Below are 16427 nucleotides of genomic sequence, written 5' to 3' on the forward strand. Positions count from 1 at the left end.
CTCAGGGCTCTTAACTGCTGAGCCATCTCTCTCCCCCATTTCTTGCGATTTTCCAAAGTCATGTTGTCATTTTTTGTTATTACATATGTATACGTGTGTGTGTGTACTAATATATACATACATCTACACACAACATCGCCACGCCTACCATGCTACTTGTATATGTCTTGAGGGCCGAGACTTTGATGCTAAATAAACAACTGGCATGCCTCTCCCCGAGGTAGACCATTTCTCCCTGAGCTCCGCCTTGTTCCCTGCAGTTCTTTGGGGTTGAGAACTTGTGAGCTTTCTCCCTCCACATTTGCTAGTCTACCGTTGCTGTCCTGGTTCAGGTCATGTGTAGGCAACCATACCAAGGGGACCATCACCACGTGGACTTGTCCTGCTTTGAACTTCCACGTCATTTCATTCCTTCTCCAATCTTACACTCAGTAACCTCAGCCCAGCTGTCAAGCCTTCTTTTCATGTTCTGGGAGGAGCACCTCTCACATGTTTGTTTTGCCTATACAACCATGACACACTTACAAGTTTACAGAAACAGTTCAACAGGAAGGTAACTTCTCAGTACCCTGTTTCTAGATGAAGGCCTGACTAGTTTAATAATAGCCTTTAAAGATCTAAAAAGTATAGAAATTAAAACACTTGAAGTTTAGCTTCTTTGGGTGTACAGATTTTGGTATGTTTACTCTATATTGTATGTATAATAGCCACTTATGAGTGAGTATATACCGTGTGTGTCTTTCTGCTTCTGGGATACCTTACTCAGGATGATCATTTCCAGTTCCCTCCCACTATTTACCTGCAAATTTCATGATTTCCTTGTTTTTAATTGCTGAGTAGTATTCCATTGTGTAAATGTACCACAATTTCTGTATCCATTCCTCAGTTGAGGGACATCTCGTTGTTTCCAGAGTCTGACTATTATAAATAAAGCTGCTATGAAAGTAGTTGAGCACGTGTCCTTGTTCTATGTTTGATTATTTTTCAAATATATGCCCAGGAGAGGTATAGTTGGATCCTGAGATAGCACTACTCCTAATTTTCTGAGAAAATGCCAGATTGTGTGCTCCCTAGTAAGGGGAGCAGGGGCTATCTCTGACATAGACTCAGTGGACGGCTCTTTGATCACCTCCTCATGGAGAGGGGGCCTTACTAGGCCACAGAGAAAGAGGATCCAGACAGTCTTGATGAGTCCTGATGGTCTAGGGTCAGATAGAAGGGGAGGAGGACCTCCCTTATCAGTGGACTAGAAGAAGGACATGGGAGGGAGGGAGAGGGAGAGAGGGTAGGACAGGGAACAGATAAGGGAGGAGGCTATAGCTGGGATACAAAGTGAAAAAATTGTAATAAATAATAATAATAATAATAATAAAGAAAAAAATTAAAAGCACTCAAAGTTTTTAAAAACATAGCTGGACTTTATAATATTAAAAGTGAAACAAATTTATCTTGGAACCCAGAAGAATGGCTGCTGCACTGTCAGGGGTTGGGCCGCTGTGGTGGGCGAGGCCCTGTAGGCCTGTTAGGAAAAAGCTGTGGGAAGTAGCTGTCAGGCAGCCACATGCTGCCTATAGCCACACTCAGCTCAGTCTACTGCTTGCCTTCCTGGAGCTGACAGATCCCTAAGACCCTCCACGTTGTCTTGCACTCTAAATGTTCCCCATCAAACAGGATGTTTCCACAAACTCTGAAAACCCAGAAAGTGTGAAAGAGCTCAGAGTCAGAGAATAATTGAGATTGAAGATTGAAACATCTCAAGGACTTTTCATATTTTTATCTCAACCTAAGTTACAGTGACATGGAGACAAGAGAAATCTCTAGAAACTCTGGAGTCTCTTCCTCCTGACCCTATGCCCAGTTCCCCTTGGCTGTATAGTCCTTGGCAACATAACCTTCTTAGATAGCCGCTTCCCCTGGACAGCAGACATGGCAGTGCTTACGAGATGCAGGAAGTTCACACCCATGTACAACCATGCACCATGCACATGAGCTATGCACACATGCAAATGCAAACATGACTCAGCAGAAACAGTGACGTTAGTACCGACCTCCGAAAAGCCAGACATATGTTTGACTTCACACATGCATTGTGTTTTATTTGATTCTTGAGATAGGGTTACCATCAGAAGGAATTTACAGAAAATAGGAAACACGCTATGTAAGAATGATCAAGTCATTTTTTTAAAACGCAATAGAAGGAGAACGGCAAGCCGAAAATACATGTGAAATTCTTCGACAAGGAGAAAGGGAAATAGAGAATCCTTCCAGAATCATCCAGATTGATTCCCAGCTCTGGCTGAAGCACGGACCAAATCAGCTTCCACGCACAGGCACATGGGCATGCCACCTCATTGGCCGTACTTACCCTCTTCTTCCACCTCAAGGAGGCCCGCTTTTCTGTCCTCCTCCATAGCTGCACCTTCGCCCTGGAGTGGACTCTTAGCATTTGCCTCTGGAGAAGCAGGCTGCCTGAAATTCTCGTTTTCACTCTTCGTAAACTCTTGGGTTTCCTTCACTGGTTCTTCCTCAGTAATGTGAGTATAGCTGGCCTCTGTCGACAGAGGTTCTTTATCCGCATCTGTTTTTGTGATTTCTTGCTCTTCGATCTCGGCTTCCAATGACTCCTCGCCTGGAAAGTGGGGTTTTTTTTGGTCATGTTCCTGTAGGTCGTGAGACGAGGAAGTCTGGGAGCTTCCTGCACTGGTTCCGGAGCGGGCTTCCACGCCGGCCTCGGTGAGCTCATCCTCGCTTTCACTGGAGTACGGGTGACTTCTAGATGAGGTCGGTGAAATGGTTTTAACATCTAAAGAAACAGAAAGCAGTGACATTTAACATGTTACATCCTAAATTCACTAGCTGACGTGTAACTATATTGGGGAACAATTGCATTAATCCTCTAACAAATGTTAGGGAAAATTGTTCACTTTGTCAATGAATTCTGTAAACTGATCTATAAAGCACCAAAGCTTTTTGTTTCATTTTGGTTTGTTTTTACTTGTGGGGGTTGTGTTGTTGTTCCATTTCTTCTTGTTGTTTTTAGAAGGTGGCTCACCAGTCAGTGCACCTTCTCTTCACACTCCAGGTAAAGAGCTTCTACCTCCCTAGTGCTGGTATTACAGGGGTGTGCCCCACATCCAGCTTGTGAACTATAAAAGTTTTCAATAGGTAACATTTAACTGAAAACCAACTCCAGGCTTGGATTGTCTTTATGAACCTCTGGAAAGGCTATAGATACATTTGTTATTGGAAATTTTCAAGAATACTTTGTTTTTATAAGAACACATATTTTCTTCTTCTCCTGGTTAGCCACATCAATCATTTCAATTATTTTTATCTACTGTAAAACCTACCATTCTAGGACACTTTGCTGGCCAGGTACCATCTCTGCACTTACAAAGTAGATAGGTGTTAATGTGTGTGTGTGTGTGTGTGTGTGTGTGTGTATGTGTGTGTAGATACTACCTTTTTGGAGTCCCTATAAGCAAAATATTAAAAGGAAGCTGCCTGAGAAGATATGAAGTACAAGCTCCAGGAAAACGTCTTTGAGGAGTTAGGAAGGCAGGCAAGGATGGGAGACAGTCAATCAATGAGCTGTTTTAAGAAACAGCTCAACTGATCTTACAGAAACTTCTGTGAGAATGAGAATTATACTAGCGGGATATAATGAAAATGAGGAGGAGCTGGGTTTTCACAGTTTGAACCAGTGAGACAGTGGCTATGGGTTACACTACGATGGTGTAAACTCCCTGCGCATTTTATCCCTGAAGAAATCCCAGCAGCCCAAGGCAATCCCTGGACGAAGATAGGAAGACCAGGAGGAGACCACACAGGAAAACAGAGGCCCATGCCACTCTCCCAGATAGAGACACTAGAAACATATACTAGTCAAAACTGGCTTGCTCCTGAACCCTAAAAAGCTCCTAGAAATTAACCTACATGTAAGGAAGGGGCAACATGTAAAAGTCCCTGTTAACATTGCTTCAGACAAGAGAGACACAAGTTTGTGTTTGCTTTAAAAAAAAAATTGCACTGGATGTCTAATCATTTTCTACAAAATACCTTCTCTTTTGAAGGGTACCAGGGACCAAACATTAGTGTAGAGTATATAGCCAAGTGAGAGACTCCAGTACTTCCTAGTTTTCCAGTTTTCTTCCTTCTGTGTTCCATACTCTCTTGGCTGATTCTTTCATCACTATGTGACAGCTACACAGATGGCTCTACCAGCTAACGTGGAGTGAAAGACAAAAACTAAATAAATAAAAACACCAGCCTTTCCTTCATCTTTCTGCCGTCTTTCTGGCTCCAGCAGCTCCCTGTGGCACATCTCAGCATTCTAAGTACAAACACAGGGACAGATCAACACTTCCAAGAAGCCGTGGGTGAGGCTCAGAGCACTGAGACTCACTAGGAGAGGTTTGCTCAGGCAGCGGGCCCTCTGACGGTACCACTCCTCTTACCCAGTACCTGGCTGGGTCCCCTGTGCTTCAAGGACACCCTCCTTTGGGCCACTTGCTCGCTGGTCTCCCTGTTACATCCATGCCTACTGTCTCTCCATAGAGTCCAGATTTCAAGGGTTTGGCCTCAGTCTTATTTGCACTAATCCACAAACTTTGGGTCCACACCCAGCAATTCTTCTAAAGGTTTTATACAATTTTTATTTTAAGGAGGAACAGCTCATACTTATTAGTGGTCACATGAATGGTTCTACCTGCGGCACCGCTGGCTCAGACATGACGTGCAGCTCACTCAAACACCCAGAGCTGCATATGCCACCTCAGTATCTGCAGGACGGTTCCCACGTTGGGCTCTGAATTGCTCACGTGCCCGTAAGTGGCTAGCCCCTCTATCTTTTTTCAGTAGCTTCTATTAGCCATATTACCTTATTTCAAAAGGCTGTCAACTCATCTTGGTTCAATTTTAAGTAAGTTCAGTAAAGAAAGAAGAGGAAATGAGTGACCTCAGATTGGCCAGGGCACTTGACCTCCAATACAAACTCATTTCAGTTTTCAGATTTCTCCCTCAGCTCCCAGTGTAATTCACCCTCACTTCTTGTTCTCATTTCCATACAGACCCTAGGGTAAGATGGGGCTTAGAGCAAAAGTTTCAGGTTCATGTAATAGAATTCCCACAATGAGTTGTATTTCTTCTCTTAGAAGTAAACAAAAATTTATATAAAAACTTCCATTTAAAGCAATTTTGAGGACATATTTGAAATTCTAGTCACGAGAATAGAGAGGCTGTTGGAGGCATAGAGTAAAGCCGCAGCCTCCCACCTGATTCCATTTGACCCACAAAGGCCTCCAGTCCTGTTGCTGAGAGGGCCTGCTGCTGGTCTCCTTGGCCAGGAAAAGATCTATACTCAGTGCCTGAGGCTCTGCCAAAGCGAGCTGCCTGCTCCCCACTGGTCCCTGTCCCTAGCAGGATCATTGCTTTCCCCTTGACATCTGTTCAGTCCCCAACTCTCCTTTTTCATGTCATTAACAATATTGATCGACTTCATGGACTCACCCACCCATTAATGCTGAGAACATCTTATGTGCCAGGAAATGTTCCACAAAGAAAAGAAAGCTGTGGCTTTTGTTCAGTGGTTAGCTATTAGACAGCGGTACTATTTGCTGGGGTGTTTGTTAGTTTTCCTAGCATTGCTGTGTACTCCTCTCCAAAAGCGTTGCTGTACTCTTCACCCTTCCTCCCCCATCAGCCCCTGTGCTGTGTGTCTCAAAGCAGTGACAAGGGCAGGCTTGGATTTCTATCACTCCCACCCTCTTTAGCACATAGCTTACTTTAAAATTAGCTCATTCCTTGCAGTCTTGGTTTTTTCCCTGCTGTTGCTATTGCTTAAGCTAGAATCTAAGCTATCTTCGCTTAATTAATTTCGATTAAAATTTTGTGTCAAGGCCAGGGAGCCCATTACAGTAAACCCCACAACTCTTCAGCTGCAGTACTGATGGCATCTTTCTTATTACTAAGTTTAAAAATTCAAACCAAAGTCTTCACAACTGACACTCCTGTTTTCTTCAGCTTTGGCCAGAGCACCTGAGTGCACATGTCCTACTCCTGATTTCTGTTTACACTCCTGAGTTTGTGAACTGTTATAGCTCACACATCAGCTGAACTCTTCACAGACAATACCTAATGAGAGAAGTAATCGATACTCGATGAACCTTCCAGAACAGTGCTTCTCAAGTTTCCTGTTGCTGCAACCCTTTAATATGGTTCCTCATGCGTGGTGACCCCATAAAATTATTTTCATTGCTACTTCATAACTGTACTTTTGCTACTGTTATGAATCATAATATAAACATCTGATATGCAGGGTATCTGACATAACCCTCTGTGAGGGTTGTGACATACATGTTGAGAACCACTGTTCAAGAAGGAATAGTCTTTAAATGTGTAAAATAAGTTAAACTAATAACAAGATCATCATTTGTCATGAGAGCAGTCATATGCCCTCCAATGGATAATTATTACTCATTGAACTATCTCAACTCACCAGTGAGATAAATGTATACATTACCTTGTAAGGCCATATCTGCTTATACATACATACAGCTACAACAGGAAGAAAGAGTTCCAGAGTACAGCCATCTTTATACTGTCTGATTGAACTTGCTAAGCTTCAGTGTTGAAATGAGAGCAACCAAGTGTCACACTGTGCTGCTTAAAGGTTTATGCATTTGTATATTGATCTGGGCAGTCTTCCTACTCAATAGCATCGTTATCACATATGCTATACAGGCTCAGGAGTGTAGCAAAGCTCAAGGCAGTGGCACATGCTTCTGTTCCCAGAATATGGGAGGCTGAGACAGGGGGATCTCAAGTTCTAGGCCAGCCTCAGCCACATAGTGAGGTCATGCCTCAAAAAGTCAAGAAAGAAAAGAAAGAACTCATTTGACATTATTTAATGTAAAATAGTCAATGGTGAATTTAGCTATCTTTCTTGAATCTGTGGCTCCCTATGCCAGCAACAAGAGCTATGAGTTAGAGACCAGCTGGGGCCTGAGGAGATGGCTCAGCAGTGAAAAGCACTTGCTGCTCTTGCAGAGGACTTAGGTTTTGTTCCCAGCAGCACTCAGCAGCTTACAACTGATGATAGCTTCAGTTACAGGACATCTAAAGCCTTTTCTGGACTCCACAGGCACCATGGCACACACACCAAATACTTACACACCTGCAGGCAAATGCACATACACATGAAACAAAAACAAAGAAAAAATAAATGTGCAAAATTTACACCGACAGTCTGTCCACACATTGTGTATAATCACTACCTGGCTCACCCTCATCCAAGCTGTGGGCACAATGTATGGCACTGCTCAGAGCACGGTAGCATCCCAAAAAACCCCAAATACAATGTCACCCCAGTGGGGGACCTTGATGTGTGCTTCTCCTCCAGTTCATACATAGTCAAGTCAACATGACCAAAATAGTGTGTGAATATATGAAAACCTCAAAAAAAAAAACCTCCATGTAAATAAAATCCCAAATAGCAAATAGCATAAATCTTCATGTCAAGTAAAATGAATTTTTGTGACTCTGAGATTTGAGATCTATGACAACTACATCAGACTGAAAAATACACAAAAGAACTATTTCTTAGAAGAAGAAAAAAAATGCTTCATTCCTGGCTCTTCTTAGCAGTCTGAGAAAATGCTGTCTGTATCTTGATCTCCAGTCTGCCTTTGGTGCCTCTCCCTTCTCTCTCCTGAGGATCTGCTCAGCCTTCACCTCCAAACAGGCATTATTAAACTGCCCACAGAGTGTCTTCCTAGTCACACAGTGTTTTCCCCGTCAGACTCAGAGCATTCATCTTTGACAATACATTTTCTGCTGGTAAATTAGTGTCAGGGTTGCAAATACAAATGCAGAGAGCAGAGCTGTCACTCCTTTTAAATGGCAGGGAGCTGCACACGTCATTCCTGGAGCAGTGTCTGCTCTTAGTCGTCGCTCCTTCATCACTCAGAGGCCATTCAACAGTGGATTCATCAAAGTTCATGAGCGCAATTGTTAGCTGGCAGTTTAAACAGGGCTGACTAGTCATGAGAGTGACAGCCTGGGCAATTGTTTGCCCCTGGGAACAGGTGCAGGCAGGTTCAAATGAAACACATCCAAACATGAACAGCAAGAGTCTTAATCATGTCAATAAAAGGGATGAACGGGTGTCCGGCATTCAGTGCCCAATCTATGCTTCTCACACTTTTATAGGTGAAATGCATGAAACCCGCCATGATATTGTCATTTTAAATAAATGTTATGTATTAGCCAGGGAAAGTTGCTAACTCATACTTCACATAGTAAAAGGCATAGTGTTGAGTGACACAAAGGGACGGTCAGAAGTCAAGACACCTCCTGGGAAAACAGGGACGGGCAAGCGGGGTTCTATTTCAGAGCACGGGTGATGTGGCAATGCATGTGCACACCCAGGATGCAAAGGGGCCTTTAGAAGATACCTTGATAATTCCTTTACTGAAATGACAAGAGAAAACAGCTTGCCAGTTCATCTCTGCCTCATAAATTTTCCAGCGTTTGTGATATGAGGGTGTCTTCTGATAGCTTTTATTCCATACCTATTTAAAACATTATTGCATCTATGGAAGAACAGTAATTTTACATAACCTTCCCAATTAATATTCTAAGAACCACATAGCATGAACATTAATCAGAGACCACAACAGTAGCCAAAATACCTTGGAAGGCATGATGTCAATAAGTATTTTTAAAAACCTCTTGTGATATCGCTTCTTTGAGAAATAGCAAAACAGCCCATCCTAGCTTTCTTAGTATGCTTTGTGTGCCATTAGTTTGTGTAATTTGGTAAACAAAATTTAATAAATGGGGAATGTCTGAAAACTAAACTGCTACAGTATAGGGTTAAGGGCTTAGTCAAGCTGCCCCAGTGGGCAGAGTCTCTAAGAGGAGATCTCAAAAGGCCTAGGAATAGAGAGGGACATTTATGTATGGAGAGAAAGGTCAATCTAGGGGAATTTAGAAACTGTCTGTTTTCATTTCCATTTTGTAAAAACAAAGCAGGCCAAAGAAGAAAACAGAGGTAGTGAAAAAATTTAAAACACTTCTGAGCTATAGGGGCACCAGGAAATAAACTCTTTTCACTGAGTGGAGAACTTGTTTTAATTTTAGGTACATGGATATTTTCTGATTTTGAAAAATGCATCTTTTTCCCGAAGTATAAGTTTTGAGGTTTGGTTATAATTACAACTGAATTGCAGTACTTTCTGGCTATTTGGCTTTGGGATTATTTAATTTCACTATTTGCAAGCTTGCATATTGTGAAATGTAGATAAAGGGAAAAGTAATTGCTTTTAGGGTTGTTTAAGGTAAATGAGGTAATTCATACAACATATCTACTGTGGACCTCAGCATAGAGAAGAGTCTTGGTGAGCAAGAATCAGCCACATGGGCTATGCCCCTGCCTCTGTGGGATGCCTTTCCAGTCAGTGATATCCAATCATCAGTGTCAAATTTCTCCATCTATCACTTCCTCAATACTTATGTCTCAAATAATCAAAGTGTTCCCGTTGAGAAAAATACAAGCACTGCCTGTATCCTTCTCTTTGTGAATATAAAATCTATTTGACCTCTAGAAATTACAAAACTCAGACAACTGGATAGCCAAGGAGTTCACAGACTCTTTGTGACATCCACAGCCTCAAAAATTGACGCCATCACCACAGGCGTGAAAACCCAAGCTGCTTGTGTTCTGAATCACTTATATTTATACCAAACACATTCTCAATCAATTTACCACCAAATCACCTGTTTAACTTCTTTAAAAATATAGACCAAGGTGAAATATTTTCTATAGGATGACACCATCATTCCACTGAGTTATTTAGCTTTGTGCCATAAATTATTATAAACTACACTCCAGTATGTACATTCAACCTGAGAAGAAACCTTACCTATTACTTATATTTAGTGTAAGAAACATAAAACGTAAATATTAACAGACGTGATAGAAAATTTGAATATATTAAAATACTTTAAAGTTTTAGCACTGTAATAAAGGTGAATGCCAATCTTGTTTATAAGGATACTGAGTTAACTTCATCCTGCTTTTTGAACTGTTTCATTCACTCTTTACCCTAGCCTTCGGAGAGTTTAGTGTTAAATATGTCACATTATCATGGACCCCTTTGGCTTTGAAACAAAAACATTTTTTCTTATATCCTATACAAATCTGCTATTTTTGCCTTAAATAAATGTACCTGAGATATTAGAACAAATTAGCTTACATTATATTTTGAAAAAAAAGTAAAATTATAACTAAATATTTACTCATAACCAATTTCATTACTTAATTTCCTTTTATAGTATCCTAATAATTCCCAATTTCAAAATTTGATATTTTTATATAGGAAATAATTTGGAATGAAAATAATATATATACATATATATATGTATATATATATAAAGAAAAAGTCAGCAACTCAAAAAGGCACCATAATGTGATATAATTGTCTATTTAGAAATTACAAAGCCATGCAGACCCAAGTATGGTAAGAATCACTGCTATTACTACTGAGAAAAGCCCAAGAAGGGCCAAGAGAAAACTTCAGCCAAAAGTCCCAGGTCATAGGCCAAATGATGTTACCCAATAAAGTAGAAAATGTTTCACTGGACAGAACTTAAGTGAATTACAATCTTTTTAAAAGTCTTTTACTACCAAAAAGATCTTTATTTTTTTCTTTGAACAGCCATTTTAGGCTGAAATACTTTAAAGAAGCTGTAAACCCTTCTTTGAACTTAGTAGGTCAACACCTTGTGTTCATGTGTAATTAAAAATAAATGAAAAAGACAAACTGCCCAAAGCAATACCCTTTGGCTTTTTCTTTTAGTGAACAGAAACTGTTAAGCTTGGGATAGGGGCTCACCAGGACACACTTGTAACAGCCTCTTCCTCCATCCTCCGTGCTGACCCTGTCATGCTCACCGTTAAGGGAAGTGACAGGAACCCTATGATGGAGCCTGTCTGTGAGCCTCCTCCTGTGAGGCTCAATGCCCCAAAGGGGCTGTTGAAAACCCTGTGCAGTCAGGGCTACGAGAAGCACATCCAGTATAACAGCCACACTAATGGGCTGGAACTGTCCTTCCTCCTGCTGGCTGAGCCAGGAATCTGAGTCAGTCTAGCTGTAAGCAGGTATCATGGGTTACCAATGGATCATATTACATAGAACCCCTGGAAACTATGAGGCAAGTGACACTCAGAACCCATGCCACCCTGCTGACTGTTTTCCTGTGGCATTAATAACTCTTCCAATAAATATTTTACCCAAAAGGACAACTTACCTCAATACCCCTCTTGAACACCATCCTTACAGGAGCTACTGTATGTGCACACACATGTGTGTATGTTTGTGTGTGTGTATGTATGTGCTGAAATAATGAGATAAAAGGATGTGGTAACTTTCTAACTAGACAGCACACAGGTCATTACAGGCCTAATCTGACATCTTGCTAAAATCCCCCCAAACTAGAGAAGGCAAACAGAGCAAGAGCCAGCTCTGCAGTTCAGAAATGCAGAGGGGTGGCTGCTGGGACTCAGGGGTTAGGTTAGACTTCTCCATCTTATTGACATCAAGGAAAGACCAGCTGCAAGCACACACTCTGCAACCTGCCTTGTTTATCGTCTTCACTGTCTGGGCACTCATCGTCCTTGTGGTCCCCACCAGCACTGGCATCTAGGGCCAGCCCTGAAGAGCTTCCCATAGCCTGCTCAGGGATCACGTTATCATTTTCATCTTCAGAGGGTGACTTGGATGTTACACTCATCTGGTCGTCGGCTCCCTCATCCGGTTTTTCCTCGTCTATTTCGAAATCTTCTTCATACTCTGAAAGAAGAAACTGTACTGCAGCCTTGAAAACAGCCCTGGGTGCTTCAACTATTTCACTCTGACAGGAACTCTGGCTCCACTGTCCCCTCCCTCCTGGGCCTTTCTTTGCTGCTTTTTCACACAGTTATGGAATAGAGAGGACTAACAGTAAGTGATCAAAGACTGCAATCAGCTACACACAACAGCACAAAAAGGAATGAAGCCCTCAATGGCAAGGCTGGAAGCTAATAAAGGCTCATTTACAAATGGACACCATTACTCACAGTGGCCAAAATGAAAAGAGGGGAGTTTTATGTAAGGAAATAAATGAGAAGTAAATTAAAAATGAAGAAAACAGGGCTACAATAATGGAAGTTAATCTGGAGACCCTATGAGGTCATATTTCATATAAAGATTGTTCAAAATATTTGGATATCACTCTAATGAATAGTGAAGTGGAAAAATTTAATTAATCGTGTCCAAAAGACCTGAGAGATAGCATGTGAATAGCATGTTGGGAGCATAATAGACAATGTGCAAAGCTTTGAACACAATTTTATATCTAAGCCAGAACAGGAACTATCTATAGTGTTCATGCCTACAATGCACAAAATAATTACAACTCAAGAATAAAAACTCTACGAAATAAAACACTGCTGTCACAGTCTCAAATTTACTTCATTCCCTACAGGGACAGAGCAAATTTGTACCAAGGAAAGCAAATTGTCACATCGCATAAACTCCAGCTGTCTCTCGTGGTTATAATTTTTCACCTTTCATATTTAATTGTTTCCTCTTTATTCCCCACCCCAAATTAAAAATCTCAAAGTGACAGCATGCCAAAGATAGACAGCAAGGAGCCCTCATGCAGAACCAATTAAGCAAGTAAACAGTTATCTTCAAGCTAAAAGATATGAGAAAGCAAAGGTTTCCCAGGTTTTGTGTGTTTTAGTTACTAGATACTTCAGCTTTCCTGGTGGTGCAGCCTCCTGGGTAATGTACTCTTGAGAACTGCCCACCCTATGCAATCCAAAAAAAAGTTCATTTTGAAATGAGTGTCCTATGTATTAAAAATGTTTATGATGTGAGAACAAAAGTGAGGTTAAAAAAATAATAAGTGGGCATTCCAAGATGATCTACATGAGATTTTTCACACTTAAGGAATGTGTCAATAAAACAACATCAAAGATGTTGGCAGGGTGAGGAATTTAATTCATATTTTATCACACAAAGAGCCAATAGTAAGAAAATAAAGAAATTCATATTCAAATATTCCTGGGCAAGTTATGGGACAATTTCTTTTATAATAGTGTGTGTGTGTGTGTGTGTGTGTGTGTGTCACATGTGTGCATGTGCCTACAGAGGCCATAGAGGGCATGAGATCCTCTGGAGCTGGACTTAAGTTGTCGTGAGCCACTGGATGGAGGTGATGGGAAGTGAGGCTGGTACACCAGAAGAGCAGCAGGCACTCCTAACAGCCGTGCCATCTCTCCAGCCCCGGGCAGCGTCATGACTGTTAATTAATATGCTTTAACAAATTCTTGTGTGAAAGAGTATATAACTTCCAAAACAAAGACAATGGTAGCATAACTCCTGCTGTCAAGGAATGTCTCGTCTTTGCTGAGGAAATATGATTCAGGTACACAAAAGGTAGTGCACTCATTTTGTGCAGTTCTCAGTAGCTGCTTCCGATGCTTGAGTTCACACTGTGGGTTTTAGTCAGGATTCATGACTCATTATGTGAAGTGGAATGAAGAGCAGTTCCTCCTCCACCCATGGTTTCACTTTGTGTGCTCTCTCTCCTGTGCACAAACACAGTCAGAAAATACTATATGGAAATTCTAGGCATTAAACAACACGTGATTTAAAAAAATCACTATTACTAGAGAATCCACCCTCTAGAGGCTGACCTCAGGGTGCTGTGAGTTCTGGGCACGCTTGGTGCTAGACCCAGCTCTAGCCTCACGATTATCCTAATTATCCTAGTGTAGGGGTTACCGCTACTAACCTTCTGTGCATCATTGATGAACTGCATTTTGTTATGGGAATGTATAGATTTAGAATGTGTACAGAATTCAGCAGTATTTGTGGCTTTAGGAACTGGGAGAACACCTTGGGACAAACTTCCACAGATAAAGAACAAACTAAGTGCAATGCAGTCAAAGAAATAAATACTAGAAGTCACCTTAGGCTGTGTGTGGAAGACTTCACAACTGAGCTTACCTGCAGAGCATACTCACATGCATAGTGTTAGGGGTGTGTGTGTGTGTGTGTATGGATGTGTGTATAGGTGTGTGTCTGTGCTTACATGTGGATGTCAAGTATCCTGTACTCTCACTCTCCATCAGAATCCCTTGACACTCTCCATCTCAGTCCTTTCAGGCAGGGTCTCTCACTGAACCTGGAACATAGGCCACTGGCTGGGGGTCAGGGATCCTCCTGGCTCTACCCTCCCCAGGAGTGGGGGTTACGAGTGCCTGTGGTATCCCCAGTGTTTCACATGGTTCTGGAAGGTTGCACTCTGGCCCTTCTGCTTGTATTGCAAGTGTTCTTACCCATCTTCTGGCCCACACATATATTACTGCATGATATTTGCTGTTAGTCACAAGATAAGCAAGAGCCTGACAGAATGTGGGTAGATTGCAGTAATTCAGTCCATAGCAGTAAGTAGTAGTAACATATTAGAGTTTGGGGAACAGGTGGTCCCATGTCGCAGACAGAACACTTCTTAGCTATGTGACACATCTGGCAATTTAACATCTTTAAGCTTCAATTTATTTATTCATGTCATGGTTAGCACAAAGCTGGAATTAGAAACAGCAACAGTCAATGCAGCTGGAGCTATATAGCTCATCAAGAACATTATGGATTAGTCCTAACAGCAGTGGTCATGAACAAACCACATCAAAGTGGTGTTATTTGGGAGCAATACAGGTTACTGGAGACGCCTAATTCTAATCAAGCAGTACAGGGGCCACAACCAGAAGGGTCATACACAAAAGGACCATCCAGGAAAAACAGAAATAGCCCAGCATCCCATTTTGACAGGTTTCTATGTTTCCTCTCAAAATGTAAAATTTCTACCCTGCCCTAGCTGTGCTAGCCCTGTCACCATCCCCAGGAAAGCTCAGTTCTCCATCAGCCACCAGCTTTCTGTTTTTAGTAGAGTACAAGGCAAGCCACCTTTGTGGCTTAAACAGGAATGAGCTGGTGGTGTGTGTCTGAGCATCCTTCATCTCATGGTGTCTGTGTGCCACCCAAGTTCTTCTAGAGATTCAGCTGGGTTGTTATTGCACATCTGCACTCAAGACGAGCCTCATTGGGTGAGTGTGTGTGGCACAGCGAGTCTCTTAGAATCTCTCCTAACCCAGCTTCAGCTCCACAACTGGCCACAGCCTGCACACAGCTATGACTTGATGCCAGTTTACCTGGGTATTTATGGAATTGGCAGTTAAAGCCCAATAACTCAACAACCTGAGGTAAAGAACACTGTCCGAATACAGCCATGTTGGTAAAAGAAAAACAAGGGGAAGGAGTACAGTCTTCCATTGCACAGCCTTCTCAGGCCTCCAGCTTTACAAGAGGAAACCCTGGGAAGCAGCTCTCTGTAACTGCTATGGTGACACCTGATACCTCAAAATTCCTAGTCCAGAGGAGGTTAAGAACTGGGAAGGGAAGGACCATGTATAGATATAACCTAGAACCTCCACTCAGATGTAGCCTGTGGTAGCTCAGTAACCAATTGGTTTCCCAAAGTGAGGGGAACAAGGACTATTTCTAACAGGAACTCAATGACTGGCTCTTTGGTCTCCCCACCCCCAAAGGGAGGAGCAGTCCTGTTAGGCCACAGAGAAGGGCTTTGCAGCCAGTCCTGAAGATACCTGATAAAACAGGATCAGATAAATGGGGAGGAGGTCCCCCCTATCAGTGGACTTGGAAAGGGGCACGGTGGAGATGAGGGAGGGAGGGAGGGACTGGAAGGGAATGAGGGATCGGGACACGGCTGGGATACAGAGTTAATAAAATGTAACTGATAAAAATAAATAAATAAAAAGAAAAAAAAGAAAAAAAAAAGAACTGGGAAGGGGAGAGGGAGAGAGAAGTGAGCAGGGTTCTAGCATTATGAGCAAAATCTGTTAAAGTAGACATGTTATCTCTGTCATCAACACAAAAGACCCAGCACTTGGGCCTTTCTCCAGGATTTCAGAAACCCTTTGGGCAACAATATAGCACAAAAAAAGACCATTCTAAGAGACCAGACCTTTCACAAAGAACCCTAACCTATGGCTGCTGCTCCTCTAATCCAGCCCTATGTTCTAGGTGTAAGGCAACACACACATCCTGACTCTTTGGGAATTACCACAAACAGCCTTGTAGCTCCTGAGTGTTGTTACAGAGTGGATGATTCGATAGCTTGATAGTAGATCCACATGGGTTTAGATCCGAATTCTCTATGGTATCTATGTGTGAGTGGAACTGTAAAACGGAAGCAATAACAATCTTTCCACGGAGGTGAGAGGAGAATGAGGAAAGTGTCTGGCAATGCCCACTGCTCGGAGCCTGGAAGTGCTTTAGTTGTCACTACCACTTTGG

General features: G+C 42.0%; 1 protein-coding gene across 6 annotated transcripts in view; it reads right to left on the bottom strand.

Annotated features, from left to right (window-relative positions):
- Positions 1–16427, bottom strand: part of Erich3 (glutamate rich 3) — a 105141-nt gene that overhangs the window by 23505 nt on the left and 65209 nt on the right. For 4 of the 6 annotated variants that reach the window (XM_060392446.1, XM_060392447.1, XM_060392445.1 and 1 more), the window contains exons 11-12: positions 11640–11852; positions 2366–2803 (exon numbers count right to left, since the gene is read on the bottom strand). In XM_060392446.1, coding sequence (XP_060248429.1) covers positions 2366–2803; positions 11640–11852 — 651 coding nt within the window. The remainder of the gene's footprint in view (positions 1–2365; positions 2804–11639; positions 11853–16427) is intronic. The other 2 variants (XM_060392450.1, XM_060392448.1) reach the window with 1 other exon arrangement.

Source organism: Meriones unguiculatus, chromosome 10 (assembly GCF_030254825.1).
Source record: "Meriones unguiculatus strain TT.TT164.6M chromosome 10, Bangor_MerUng_6.1, whole genome shotgun sequence".
NCBI lineage: Eukaryota > Metazoa > Chordata > Mammalia > Rodentia > Muridae > Meriones > Meriones unguiculatus.